This window comes from Dasypus novemcinctus, chromosome 4, assembly GCF_030445035.2.
Source record: "Dasypus novemcinctus isolate mDasNov1 chromosome 4, mDasNov1.1.hap2, whole genome shotgun sequence".
Lineage (NCBI taxonomy): Eukaryota > Metazoa > Chordata > Mammalia > Cingulata > Dasypodidae > Dasypus > Dasypus novemcinctus.
The window spans coordinates 11,174,565-11,189,264 of record NC_080676.1 but is presented as its reverse complement, the minus strand read 5'-3'; the positions used below and the strand labels follow the sequence as shown (position 1 = coordinate 11,189,264).

The 14,700-nt window shown below is 37.9% G+C and overlaps 1 protein-coding gene across 4 annotated transcripts in view; it reads right to left on the bottom strand.

Moving 5' to 3' along the window:
• Positions 1–14,700, bottom strand: part of PLS1 (plastin 1) — a 122,172-nt gene that overhangs the window by 22,019 nt on the left and 85,453 nt on the right. For all 4 annotated transcript variants that reach the window (XM_004459227.4, XM_058295109.2, XM_071214557.1 and 1 more), the window contains exons 6-10: positions 13,921–14,002; positions 5,337–5,502; positions 5,111–5,253; positions 3,169–3,264; positions 1,519–1,714 (exon numbers count right to left, since the gene is read on the bottom strand). In XM_004459227.4, coding sequence (XP_004459284.2) covers positions 1,519–1,714; positions 3,169–3,264; positions 5,111–5,253; positions 5,337–5,502; positions 13,921–14,002 — 683 coding nt within the window. The remainder of the gene's footprint in view (positions 1–1,518; positions 1,715–3,168; positions 3,265–5,110; positions 5,254–5,336; positions 5,503–13,920; positions 14,003–14,700) is intronic.

Below are 14,700 nucleotides of genomic sequence, written 5' to 3'. Positions count from 1 at the left end.
TTCAGTTATATATCTACGTAGAGAATATAGTCTTTGTTTTACTGAACCTCAGGAACAGTGAATTGCATTCATCATATTCTTCAGAGAACATATTCTTTAAACCTGAAACTTCTTTATCAAAAAAAATAATAATAATTATGAGGTGACAAAGACATTGGAATCCTGGTTGTGGCAGCCAAAAAGATCATGAAATTGATTTCTCGTTTTCTTTCACTGGGGACAGAGTTAAGTGATGGCTGATAGAGAATGAACAGGGCACCTTAAAATCCCCCCCACCCACTCACCAAAAAGGATCCTTACTTGAGAACTACTTTCTCCAAACTAGAGCAACTAGAAAGAAAATCTCAGGACTGGCCCCTTCGCCCAACAACAACAAGTGTGCCGCCTCTGCTGCCACAGTTTTCCCTTTGAGTTCAGAGACCAGTGTGGGTTTGTGTATGCATGTGGCTGAGGGTGTGAGAATGGGAGACAAGAAGAGAGACTGAGAAATAAAGGTAAGAAGAAAAAGAACTAAATGCTGATACTGTTTTTGTCACTATGACAATTCATATATTGTAAGCTTCAATGACGTTCAGTAAATGTAACAGCTAAATAATACAAAATAGTCTATTACAGAACATAAACGGATCCTTTCAGAGATTACTTGTGATAAAGGTAAGTCTGTTTATTTATACAGGAGAGGGATAAAGGATTTACATCAGATCATAAAGCCCAATTGTCAAAACTGGTTTCTAATGTGTTTATAACTACAATATCCCATCAATATAGAAGGCAAATTAGATGGTAAATTTACATAATCATAGCCTTGCTCTGCTATTCTAATTAAGCTTCATTTGTCTTTCTTGCTTGTAGTCATTCATTCTATAGGCATATTAAGACAGAAATAACACAGCATGAACAATGCAAAAAAATAAATATCAACCCAGATGAAAAGAATAAATGGTACTAATAAAAAGAACATCATAATGAATATATTTATAGAGTATAGAAAAGTACTAAATACAGTACCTACATTAGGAGGGGTCAAATCTGCATTTTATGGAGCAAAATAGGAAAGTGTTACAAATTATGAGACAGATAATGATAGCTCACACACAAGACAAGTAATGAATATTATAATTTTTTCATATGCACTAAAAACATTAAAAAGAGAACAATGCTGGAATCAAACTGTAGCTTTCAAAGGAGAAAAAGGCTACATCTGTTTTCCAATAGCTAATTCATTGTCCATATTGCTGGTAGAGTTACTGGTATGTGATCATTTAAAAGAATATTTTAAATGTACCAATTTTTTTCACTGAGCTCTTCTAGGAAATGAAAGATAAGTAAGATTTACCCCAGCATTGTCTTTTAATCAAACCCAACATCCACTTTCTGTTATCTGAACCTTTTATATGGATGCACATGCCCACACACGCTAAATTGCATCTCCCACCACAATTCACTACCTCTGATAGTGCAGGACAGTACCACAAAAAGATAAATACAGTGAGCCAATTTAAAGAAGGAAGAACTTACCTTCCAATAAATTCATATCGATGTCATTATTATCAGGCTTATGTAAGCACGGGTATGTGTTAAACAGATTAGCTACAAAAGCTAAATTGAGTTTAGGATTGCCTGAAACCACATCTGCAGGAGTAACAAACTGTCTACAGCCCAATTTATCTGCTTCTTGAAGCATGAATCCAGCACGCTTCAGGTCATTTTTCTCCTAAAAATGGAAATAAAACAAAAATGGTTTTGATTGATATACTTTTGACTGATATACTGATTTGAATGCAATTACTTTTCTGGAAATTTACCACATAATGGCTCAAAATAAGGTCAATGTGCAGGGATTCTAAATCAACTTCCACGTTTTTAAATTAATAAGATCTAGTCTATTCGTTTTGTTGCTGGGTTCACTGAATCATTTCACCCTCACTGCTGAAATACTATCATATATTGCCTCGATAAGCTCCTGTTTCTGGTCAAGGCTATGGGTAACTTGTTCAAGTCACCTATTAGTGTTCTCTGGATAAGAGACTTTATATCTCATCTACCTTCCTCAGTGCTATTTTCTGCAGAATTTTCTCAAAAAACAAGTTGGAATATTTATAAAAATAATATTAAAATCAGAAGGACCAACACCTTTCACAATTGCAAAACCCTGATAATTAACCAAATGCACATCAACAAGATAGTAGGTGAATAATAAACCATGGTATAAGCAAAAATAAAGGTATATCTTAGCAATGTAAAAATACATTAAAAAATAAGTGCTAGAAGTTTAAGTGAAACATGTTAAACTTTATATAAAGTTAAAAACTAAAATAAAAATTTAATTTAAGAAATGCATTTGAAAGAAAACTATATGGAAAGTAAAAGAACAAGGAACACAAAATTCAAGATGATGGTTATCCCAGTGAGGGATAACTGCTAAACCTGGGGGGGTGAGGCATGGCAGTTCAGTATACTAAATCTGTTCACTCTTGTATATGTTTGAAATTTTCCATAAGTGTTTTTTTAGATTGCTAATTTTTTGACTCAAAATAATCAGCAAATTTTGCCTGGTTCTGCAATACTAGGTTGTTGAGATGTTTCATTATAATAATGTGAAATATAACTAATCAATAATGACTCACTCAAGTCGCCATTTAAACCTAATATCATGGATATTGCGCTTTAAATACTTAACGGATGTTCATACGAAGCATGGCCTGCCAGATTTTAGTGTTTAGAACCATCGCTCGTATTTACAACTTATCTAGAAGACTGAGCTTTCTAGAAAATGTCTTAGGTGGGACAGTCTCTACATCAGTCCTTCCTACACCCTAAATAGTAGGAACTACCATCTTTTACTTTGTGTAATTCCAAATGTAAATAGGGACTAGCAGAGTATTGTTCCCTATCCTGGTGCACTGTGATAGCCTCAAAAAGCACCCCCTGTGGATTCCGGTTGTGTTGCACCAGGGAAACGGGGACTAAGGCTTCATTCCACATGTACTCAAGGCTCGAATTCTGCAATTAGCTTTCTTCAGTAATGAGGGCCAGGTGGCTCAGCATCGAGCCTTGGCACCTAGGGCATGAAAATATGTCTGAAGAGCAAAGGTCCGTAATGAAGGCATAAGGACTCCACCAAGGAATTCTGTCCTTAGAGAACTGCACTAAAAGAACTGTACTCACATTGAACCCTGAAAGGTCAATGGAAATGGCAGGGCCATCGTCCCGGTCACCTTTAGGGGCAATCTGATTAAGCAGATGAAAATAGGCTCTTGAATCCTACAAGGAAAGAAACGAAATGGCATTTTTAAATGAATAAAATCATCATTGAACTTAGAGGGAACATGCGCAAACTGAGAAAACTGCCCCCATATCAAAGAATGGACGAATAACTTCATAGCTCTACTTTAATAATACATAATCGCTTGTCCCCGAACACACCTGCTATTTCACACCTCAGCGCTTTCAGCAATGTAGTGCCCTACACCTGGAACACCCTTCCTCGCCTTTTTCATTTGGTTTACTCCTGTAAGCATAACCATTTGTTAAGATTCAGGTCAGGAATTATCTCCTGGAAGCCTTCCCCAGTTTTTCCAGAATTAGCTAACGGCCCTCCTTTATAATGCACATGGAGCCCACCTCTTTCGTTCAGAGGCCGTGACCACAACGTACTACATCGTCCAATAAAGTTGTCTCCAAAGATGGTTAATTATTTCCGGCACATACATGTAGCTTCTCCCATCAAAATGCAGAGTATATTTTCCCTCTACTTTAATCTGGGCTTTTTTTTTTTTTTTTTTAAGAAAAATTTGTTTTGACCAATAGAAGGTGGTGAAAGTGATGTCCTGGGGCTTCCAATCTCAGGCTTTAAGAGCCTCTGTTTCATCCTTCTTGAAGTTAGTCTTCATCACGTAGAGTGTCTAACTATCTGAGACCACCACGCAGTGAGGGGCCCATGCCCGCCATGTGCGGAAGCCTCGTGGAGGAGCACAGAGGCACCACCCAGGTGAGTGAGGGCTTTGTGCACCTTGAACGCAACGGAGTGAGTGAACCCAGACAAAACCATGTGAAGCAGAAAAACACCCTGCCAAGTCGTGTCAACCCACAGAATCATGAGACATAACAAGTTGTTCTTAATTTAAAGCCATTAAGTTTTAAGTGGTTTGCTGTGCAGCAAGAGGTAAGTGAAATATCTCCGTGTAACTGGTACACTTCTCAGGAGCCGGGTCTGTGGCTTATTGGCCTTTGCACCTCCTGTGGCTAGCATAATACGTTGCAGGAGGGGCTTAATAAATGTCCGAGGAACTGAATTTTAAAAGAGGAGAGTCCTCCAGAATAAACTTTTAGATCAACAGACAATAGATAAGGGCAGAGACATACACTGTCACTTCAAAGAGCAAGACTGCCGTCTAGGCAGGAGCAGCAAAAACCTAACTTCAGGTGTTCATGCATCTAAACATGGAATACGAATCAGAGCCAGGACTGATTAGCCTGGAGAAAAGCAGAGAGCCAAAAAAAGTCAGAGAGACCCAGGTTGCCGGTGTCCATCCAGGACTGGCCATGGAAGAGCTGCTATTAGGCAACGGGAATGTTACGGTACCCTTGTCGAGGCTCTCCTACTAAGGAGGGAAGTGTTTCAGGCTACTTTGGTTGAGAAGCATTCCTTAAGACGCCCTTTGTTTACTCATTCTGATCCCTTGTACCTTCAAATAAGCTGGTTTCCCGTTAGCCAGCTTTTTGTGAAGGGGAAGTAACAGGGTTCCAGTCCAGCAAACAGATGTAATTCTCAGTCCAAATTAACAAACTGGCATCCTCATAAAAATTTAGCCTACCTGTGGCATACAACATGGGAAAGAATGCTTTGATCTACTGAGGGTAGCATCTCCTTCCTTTCACAGACAGACGTATTTCTTATTAAAAGCCAATAAATCCGCTTCTGCTTAAAAAAGATTGTGTGACTATAACGGGGGAATCCACCTCTGAGAGAGAAATGTAAATTTCCATTTTTCTATCCCAAGTGCCTTGTGACTTAAAATTCAATTCAAATTTAAGTCTGACCCCTTTAAAACTTTTTACACGGGGCATCCTCATTTCACGTCACAAATTTGAAGATTAAAGTAGAAACCTTAATGTCCTGACTGAAGTTATTGATGGTGCGCCATCCCGCGTTGGTCAGGTGGTAGTTCACCCACCGCAGCAGTAACTCCTCAGGAGAGAGCTTCATGAGCTCTTCTAGTTCCTCGCCTTCACTGAGCAACGCAATCAGGGCTGAGAGGAAAACAATGAAATGTAAATTCTTTCTTGTAGTGAGGATGGGTCAGTGAAAAGAAAGTATTTTTTGATTATTTTACCTTCATTCCTGGAAATCTCAATATCGGCAAAAAGACCCACTTTGATGATCTGCCACAGAAGTCCCAAGACCAAGTGCGGTTTTCCTTCTTTGAGGTCCTGCGCGCCGATGTTGACCACTGTGCACCCGATGGCGGAGGCAGAATTAAGGGCGAGGTTTAAATTTTCCTGAATTGCAACAGAAAAGACGACATGTGAGGAAGTCCTTTCCCAAGTCTTTTCTACAAGCTGTTATATTAAGGGAGAAACAACGGATGGCAGAACTTTCAGATGTTTAAACAGAAGTAATATTTTATACAACCAAAATCTACCACTCAACCCACGGTTTTAACTATCACCTGAATATGCTCATAACTTCCAAATCCATAGCTGCAGCCCCCACCTGCCCCACCCTAGCCCCCTATGCCTATATATACACACTTAGTTCCGTCTACCTGGATAGTCCACAAACACCGCGAACTCAACATGTTCAGCACGGAAGCATTTTCTACCCCTACACTTGACCAGCCCTCCTCTCAATCCCTAGTCAAAACCTGCTCCTCATTTCCTATCTCGGTTGTAGGCCCAACCTTCAAGTCTCGTCTCCTCTCTTCCTAAGCCAGAAACCTGAGCAGAATCCTGGTTCTTCCTCAGCCCCCATAGCCAGCCGCCAATTTCTGTCAGTTGCACCGCCTAAATACCTCTGCAAACTGTCCACCCCTTTCTGAAGGAGTTTTCCTAACTTGCTTCAATAATGCACATCCTCAGACTTATTCTCTCCAGTTCATCTTTCACATTTTGCTCTGCTACCACAGATCCTGGTGAAAATATAAACCCCATCGTGGTGTTCCGCCGCTTTAAAACCCTTCAGACGTTCCCTGTAACTTCCACACTCTCTCCTTCCTTCACTAGGGTCAGCCACGCAAGGCCTTCGAACCTGGAACGCTCTTCCCCCAAACAGCCACAATTCCATTAAGACTCGGCCCAAATGCACTGTTTCTGGGAGGACTTCTTTGATAATCCTACATAAAATAGTAAGCATCACCACAACCTCTGCTGGTACTAGACACCAGTGGTTTGACTCCTTATCACCCTCTGACATATATTTTTACTTACTTAATGTTACGTCTTCCCCCCGTTAGGGTGTAGACAGCAGGGGCTTTTATCTGTTAGCAGTTGTTTCTCTACAGCCAAGCATATGGAATATGCTCAATAAATATTCATTGAATAAAGAAATGGATGAATTATCTGAGTAAGAGTGAATAAAGGCATGGAGGGAAAAGAGAGGGTCAAGTCTACCTCCACAGTATGGCAATCAAAGACCTTCGAAGACCCCACAAAATTAGTCACACCCTTCCCTATAATTCCATAATGTCTTCTAACGACTCCATGCCTGCAACATTAAAGAGAATTAGCAAATGTTTTTTAAAATAAAGAAAAAAGGGGAATTATTATTCACATTATATTTACATATTACATTATATACACATTATATGGAAAAATGTTTCCCTAGAAATATGGTCACTTCTTAGTGTTAGGCTAATAATCTTATTTCTATAAAGTCCCTATTTAGAAGTACTTCTTAGAAGAATGATGTGCAATTGGGTTGTTTTTTTTTTTTTTCATTAAACAACATTTATTGAGTGCTTTCTATATGCCAGGCACCAAGGCACTGTTGATACAAAAATTGAGAATGTAATTGGGTTTTAATTCTAGGGAAATTTAATAGTAACTCTTACAATGGAGCCATCTCGAAGGTGTCCCAATGACCAAATCTGTGACTATTTGAGCATAAAAATAATTAACTACAGTATTGAATTAAACCATTGTGGGGGGAAAGGAATTCATGAATCCATATCAATGATGGAAGGGGAGAGGAAGGATAAGGGAGGTCTCCTGTAATAGGATGCCAGTGACTGGTAAATGTGGAAGGAATGATGGAGTTGGAAAAACATCATTTTGCAACCATTAGGGTAAAGACTGGATTGTTCTTTGTACAATTTTTAATTTTGCAACTTATTTTAAGTTTGAAATAACTTTCATATAAGCTAAAGAGAAGAAAAGAGTAATTCTAATCCTTAAAACTTTTCTTTAACTCCAAAATGCCATTAACTTTAAGGGCTTAAGTGAAATGATATTAATTTAAAAATTAAATTTTTGTCCTTTGGTTGTCATCTATTAATGCTGTACATCTGTGATCAGAATACAACGGTAAAGTAAAAGAAGAACAAAATTTGGGACAATACAAGGCAGAAAACAGGAAGATACTGAAATAGAAAAATCTAGCTACCATGGCTACTTGGCTTTCAGTTTTCTGGGTTTTTTTTTTAAACCCTCCTCAAACATGTTCCCTAGAAATAGCAAATGTGTAACATGTCCTGAGGATTTCTTTCCCGAATCACCTTTTCATAAGACACAATTACCTATTTGCTGCGGGGCATTCTTTATGAGGCCATTTAATGGTGATGACTAGTTAACAGTCAGAATCTTAGTCACCAAAAACAGAGTTAGCTTTAATATTAATAGCTTCAGGATTTGTTGTTAATGGTTTGATTTGTTTTTGGGAAAGAGTAGAGATTGTCTTTTGTTCTATTATTTCTACCTTGATAAAGAAATTAAGTCCAAGTCTGGAAGGACCTTTGACTCCCAGTTTGTTTTAAATTTAATATTTTAAGTTTACCAGCCAGAAGCTACACAAAGATTTTCAGAGCACAGTCAGTATTTCATTGGCTTCCCCTTCCAGGGTACTGAAGTGATTTATCTTGTTCTCACCAAGTAAATGGCTGTATCTGGGGTGACTGAGGTAAGTATTTGGAATTAAACTTTTTTTGGATTGTATTTAAAAATCTTTATTTTTTCATTATTTTTATTATCCCAAATTTTTGTGTTTTTTTTTACTTTAATTTTTTTTGGGTATTTTATTTATTTTTAAAACGATGAGTATTATTTCTTTTCTTATTAATTGTATTTGGCTGTTTTATTGGCTTCATTTTTGAAGAAGTTTTGGATCACAGAAGGGTTACAGCTGTGGCAAGGGAGGGTCATGGGTGCAGAGTGTCAGTGATGGGGAGGAAGCTCATCTGTGCATACATATAAGGCATATAAATGTGTTCAAATGTTCATGAGGTGTCATCAAACTTGGTGGAGATTCACACAATAACCAAAGAAAGATCAAATTCCCATCCTGGGGGGCTCTGCCACATTCTCTAATGGATCAGCAAGAATCCCCTAAGTACAGGGGCAATGACTAGTGAAGGAAGATGGTCCATTTACAGGACCTTGATATTGACAGCTGTGTGTATGAATCTTTACTCTTGAAAATGAAACTTAGCCTAGAATTATAGGGTGCCTAAAGAGTTGCCTCCTGGGAGCCTCCTTGTTGGTCAAATGTGACCTCTCTCTAAGCCATACTCAATATATAAATGCATTACCTTCACCCCAACATGAGACATGACTCCTAGGGATGAGCCTCCCTGGCACTGAGGGATTACTACCAAGCACCAACTAGCAATGCAACTGAAAAAAGACCTTGATCAAAAGGGGGAAAAGGTAAAGAAGAATTAGTTTATATGGCTAAGAGACTTCAAAGTGAGTCAGGAGGTCATTCCAGAGGTTATGCTTATGCATGTCTCAGCAGGATCTCATTGACTGCCAAAGTATTAGTAAATACTAACCCAAATAGTGGGGCTCCTGTGTACTCTGGAGAGAGTTGGACACTGTAGTCAGGGCAGATAGCTCAGGAGTCTGGTGCCTTGCCAGTGGGCCCTACTTTGGAATCTATGCTCCCCAACGTGATGGAGTTGGATTCAGTTGTGGTTTCCCTACACATGGCTCTTCTGTCCTTCTAGTTGAACCTATAATTAGTACTAGAGTTGGTATGTGTACATTCAAGAGACTTAAATCTTTGGGCTGTCCATGTGCCAGCTGGGCCCTAAATCTCAATGAGTTGCAACACCTACTCTCCAGTTCATCGGTCTCACCCAGGACAACTAACAAGGAGGTAATGATGGAAAACTACCATACCAAGGAACTGGGAGAGCTTACAAGTGCAAGTAAGCAAGTCCCATCTGTCAGCCCAATGGGATCATTGCCCCCTATCAATTAGAGGTGGAGTGGACATCACCATCGCAGAGTCCTCAGGATTGGGGATGAACTGTGGACTAAAGTAGACATACTGGTATTCTACCACAGACTTATTGTGACTCTAGCAATGGAAGAAATTTTATCATTGATGTGGAGGCAGCAGCCACTGGGGGTTCTGGGGCAGGGAGAGGGAAAAACAGGTGTAATGCAGGGTTGTTTTAGGAACTTGGAAATTGTCCTGAATGGCATTGCAATGACAGATGCAGGCCATTAAACATCTGGCCATAACCTACAGAATTGAACGCGAGAGCGCAAATTACAATGTGAACTTTAATCCACGTTTAGTAGCAATGCTCCAAAATGTGTTCATCATTTGCAATGAATGTACCTCACTAAGGAAGGATGTTGTTAATGTAGGAAAATGTGGGAGGTGTGGGGAGCAGGGCATGTGGGAATTCCCTATAATTTTTATGTGACCTTTGTATAATCTAAATATCTTTAAAAAATAAAATAAGATAAAATAAATTTAAAATATAGTTCTACCAAAACAAGAAAGCAGAACTAGATAATTCTTCAAGTTCTTTACAACCTCATAATTCATTAACTACATTTCACTAAATTTAATTGTAATACCTAGTGAGACCCAAATCTTCTATCACTATTCTGGACACTGACAAGGGAAACCACACCTTGCTGCCTATAACACGACTTGGTGCTATTCTTCTGTCTTCAAACATGACTTTATTCTTCCAGGAGTCTCCAGCCTAGACGAATGGTTTGATGGTTCATTATAGGACTATTTGAAAGACCCATTATGGCAGTTCGCTATTATTGGTGAATTCCAAAAAGAAATATTGATTATGGCTGTTGTAAACTGGTCTGTTCCTCTGGACATGATACCCTTTGCCGTATTAAATGCAGAGGTTTCACTTTTACTTGATTAAATTAAGATTAGGATTTGATTCAGTAGAATGTTGAGTTTCCACCCCCTTGGTCATGTTCACACAGCAGAGGAGAACTGAGTTTTTGAAGCTGGAGCCCCTGGGAGAGAGCCAAGCCATTTGCCCAATAGCTTAAAGCTGACCTTGTGGAAAGAGCAGAGCAGTAGAACCCAGAAAGAGAAGAGCCCCAGGAACAGAGATGAGTCTTATGCCAGACTACAGCTGACATCAGAAGAAGCTGGGACCATGGAGCCTTAAGAGGAAGAGGAAGACTCAACTCTCACAGAGACTGGCAGCCATCTTGCTCCAACACACAGTAACAGACTTTGGTGAGAGAAGTAATTTATTCTTTATGACCTTGTGACTGAAAGCTTTTACCTCAAATAAATACCTTTTAGAAAAAAGCCAACAGATTTTTGGTACTTTGTACCAGCACCACTTTGGCTAAAATATACTCATCAACTCTTCAATGGAAAACATCAGCAGATAGTTCATACCCTAAGATACTCTGACTCCCTCACCTGGAAATCTTCCCCTTGCTGTTTCTACCAGTCCTGGATTGTTGTATCTTGATCCCTACTCAGTCTTAATCAGGGCCCTCTCTTCTCCAATTCCTCGTACATTGAAAGACCTGCCTTAAACCAAACTTCTAATTCTCACATTACGACCTTACTGTCCCAGCTCTGAGACACCACCAAAGTTTTGTGAGATGTGTTTTCTCTTATTGTAGTAGCCAATGAGCTCAGGTTTGTCTTATGACCAGATTATGTTGGTGGTATTTGGACAACCAGCTTTTGATATTAGTTTTATACAGAGCTGGCTTTAAAAATTGGATAGAAAGTTTTGAGCTGCAATGTGCTTCTTTAAGGAAATGGTACTTTCCACTTAGTAAATGCAAGGTTATTGCCCTCCTGGTACGTGGCAACTGGAAGGCCACTATGGCCTAAAATCAATTCTAAAGATCATAAAAATGAGAACTAACAGAACCCCCAGAGAGGCTGCTCTCCAAGTCTTGCTATGGACAACTGCCCTGTATGCCTAACCTCCCATCCTGAAGATCTGGGGGGAGAGATTAGGAAAGCTGGAAACCAAAATCAATTGGGATAGGAGAGAGGCATTGTTACTCCTTGTTTCACAGTCCTAATCTGTAAAACAGGGTACTCTGCCTTACAGGGGCATTAACAAAAGACACAATCAAACATGGGAACTTAGGTTAGCCATCCATTTGCTTCCAACTTTATTGTGACTCAAGTGCCTAAAATACAGCCCACTTCAACAGGTAGGAAAATTTAAACGCTGTTTTAGATGGATTTCCATCGGCTTTCTATTCTGATTAACTACCCCTCCAAATCTTTACCAACAGTCTTAAATATGTATTGTAAATTTTCTTTCCTTTAATTAGTATCACTTCACAAATGTTCATTTGTCATAAAGGTTCAATTCCAGATTAGTTTACCTTTGCTAATGTTTTAGAGGGCTGTGTTATATACACTCTTATCAGGCCATTAAGAATAAAGGCATGATTTGTTATTCAGAATCAATCCTTATTTCATACATCACTTTCACTCCATCTGGAATGTCCAATGAGATTTGTATTTGTTTTCCCTTCTTAAACTGTATTTGTATATAAATTAAGATTGAGGTCATATATGTCTATATGTGTATGTGTGTGTGTGTGTATGTGTGTGTGTAAGCATAAAGCATATAAATATACTTTACACAGAGTATACATTATACTTTGTGTATATGTGAGAATATTCACACTCATGGATTTTTTACATGTTAAAATGAATAGATTCAATCTTTTATAACTACTCTTGTATTAGTTTCCCAAGTTATATAAGTCCCTAAATCACTACCATCTGTTTTCAGAGTCTTATTCATAAAACTAATTTTTCTTAAAATAATGATTAACAGGCAAGAAAAAGCAGTTCAGTGCTCTCAAGGCAGATGAGAAAGCCTACAAGGTTGGAAACAAAAAGACCTGCTCTTAACTACTTGATCCATCAATTTCCTTCTCTTTCATCATTCTGTGATCTTCAACCTTTCATTTTTCTCTTTTTTCATACGGCATGATACCACACAAACCCATCATCATGAGGTGGAAAGTATATCATGACAATATTTACAATCTTTAACAAATGAATTACGCTTCTGTGGGATAAAGTTTCATGTGAAACTGGTAGCTTTCTAGCAGACCTATTCCCAGAGTTCCAAAATCAGTGAATAAACCAGACAGACAGCTTTAATATTCACAGTAACATTTTGCCACTTCCCAGAAGCCTTAGTCTTTTCTCATCCACATTAGTAACCTCTTTAAGCATCCTAGAGACTAGACTATTCTCCCTACTCATAGTGGAAGATGTTAATCTCTAAAAATAAAACTATACAATATTTAGCTCCTCAGACCCATCCTGTACCTGTATCTGTATTACAAAATAGTTATAGAACTTTTTTTTTTTGCCTTTAATGCATTGCATACAAGTATTAAAAGTAAAACCAAACAATAAATTGCTATAACAGTAAGAAAAGTTTTATTTCAGATTCTATACCTTAAAAATCATGGGATGTCTATTCTAAAAATGGATGGATAGGAATATTTTCCATAATTGTAGATACATGAGGCAAACATCCTGGCACAAGATGTGAAAGAAAATCTTCTGGCAATTGCAATCAGAAATAGGCTTCTTCAAGAACGGCAGTTTCTGCAAAGGGTATGCAACCTACTGGGCTATTGGCAAACGGGGGACGAGAACGCCATGAGAGTCCACATCCCATTCATTCTCTTCAAGGATGACAGGAAACGAAGGAACCTCCTGGATAGTCCCCCGAAACTAACACCATACCACTGCCCTATGGACTCAGCTTCCTTTTCCACAAACACATAACATCGTTAGCAAAATCAAGGACAGCGCTCGCCAGTGTAAAGGAAGGAAATAACAGTAGCTCAATTTCATAGCTACCGTTATGACTAACACATTAAATAGTTGTTCCTATTACCGCCACACAAGAGAGGCAGTATAACAAGGATCAAGAGGGCTGTGGAGCTAGACTACTGCGGAACATACCCCAGCTCTGTCCCTGGAAACCTCTCACTACCTTAGTTTCCTCATCTGTAAAATCATAGGTTGCTGGGGGCACTCACGGGGATGTAATTCATGTAGTGTGCTTAGAACATGATCAGCATCTATTAAATGCCCAATAAATATTAATTAATATCCATCCAATGATCTAGAGAGTTGTACAAAAAGAAAAAAAATGCGAAATGATAAAACATGATAAAGTGCTGCAGGACTCTTTTCTCAAGCAACAAGAATGCTAGCTTCAAATAGTCATTAATAAAAAAATAATTCTAACAGTATGACTTTAATACTATCATGTTAAAAAAAAGTTCATTTAAAGCACTTTGAATCTCAATTCATTACAAAATGCTGTGCATTTTTATTTCGTAAAAATTCAGTTTTATTTTAGGAAAACAAAATTATGTTAACTGAAATGTTTTAGCTGCGCCTAAACAAGCATAAGGGCCTTCCTTACATTTCACACACAGTTACATAATTATTAGCAAAGGGCAAATACTTACAGAAATAGTGAAGGGGGTGAGCTTTTTCTTATTAATGGCTCTTTCATCAATTGTATCCGGTTCAGATAAATTGATCATTTTGCTAAAGAGAAAATGGTACTAATTTAACTTAAGATTACAAGAAACACTTTTAGTTTATTTTTGCAAAAGCAGCCAAAATACTTAAATTTTGAAAAGTAATAGAAATCTATTTTTCAAAAAATATTATTCCATAATTCAAGTCAGGAACTTCATAAAATAAAAACTAAGAAATATTCCCTATTCTAAAACAAATCTATCGCTCACTGCAATAATAATTTAGCATTTCCCCTCTAATTTTTTTTAACATTCCTGCATTTTCTGTATTGAGCTTTCTCTTTATTTCACTTAATGATCATCAACATTCAGCAGCCTGAATGTAAACCAATAAATTCTCCAGTGGTATGACATTTCCCTAAAATTACTGTTGTTGTAGAAAAATAAGGAGTCTGTCTAAAATTTCAATAATTCAAACACTTGAAAGAAATTAAAATAAAATTTCTCCCTATATTTTGTCTTCTAAAATAAAGATAGGAAAATATAACAGCAATTTTCTCTAAAACTGAGAGAAAGAAATCAGATTGTAGGTGAAGGTCAAAGTGTAATTAATATGTAATGTCCTGAAAATTGATATCCTGTACTCATTCAGGTAGGTGTATTTTTTTTTAAGTAAAAACAGTAAAAAAAACTGGAAATAAAGTTGCCAGGATGATAATAGTTAATTGTGGTTGTTAGAAATATTGGTAATGTTTATTTTCCTCT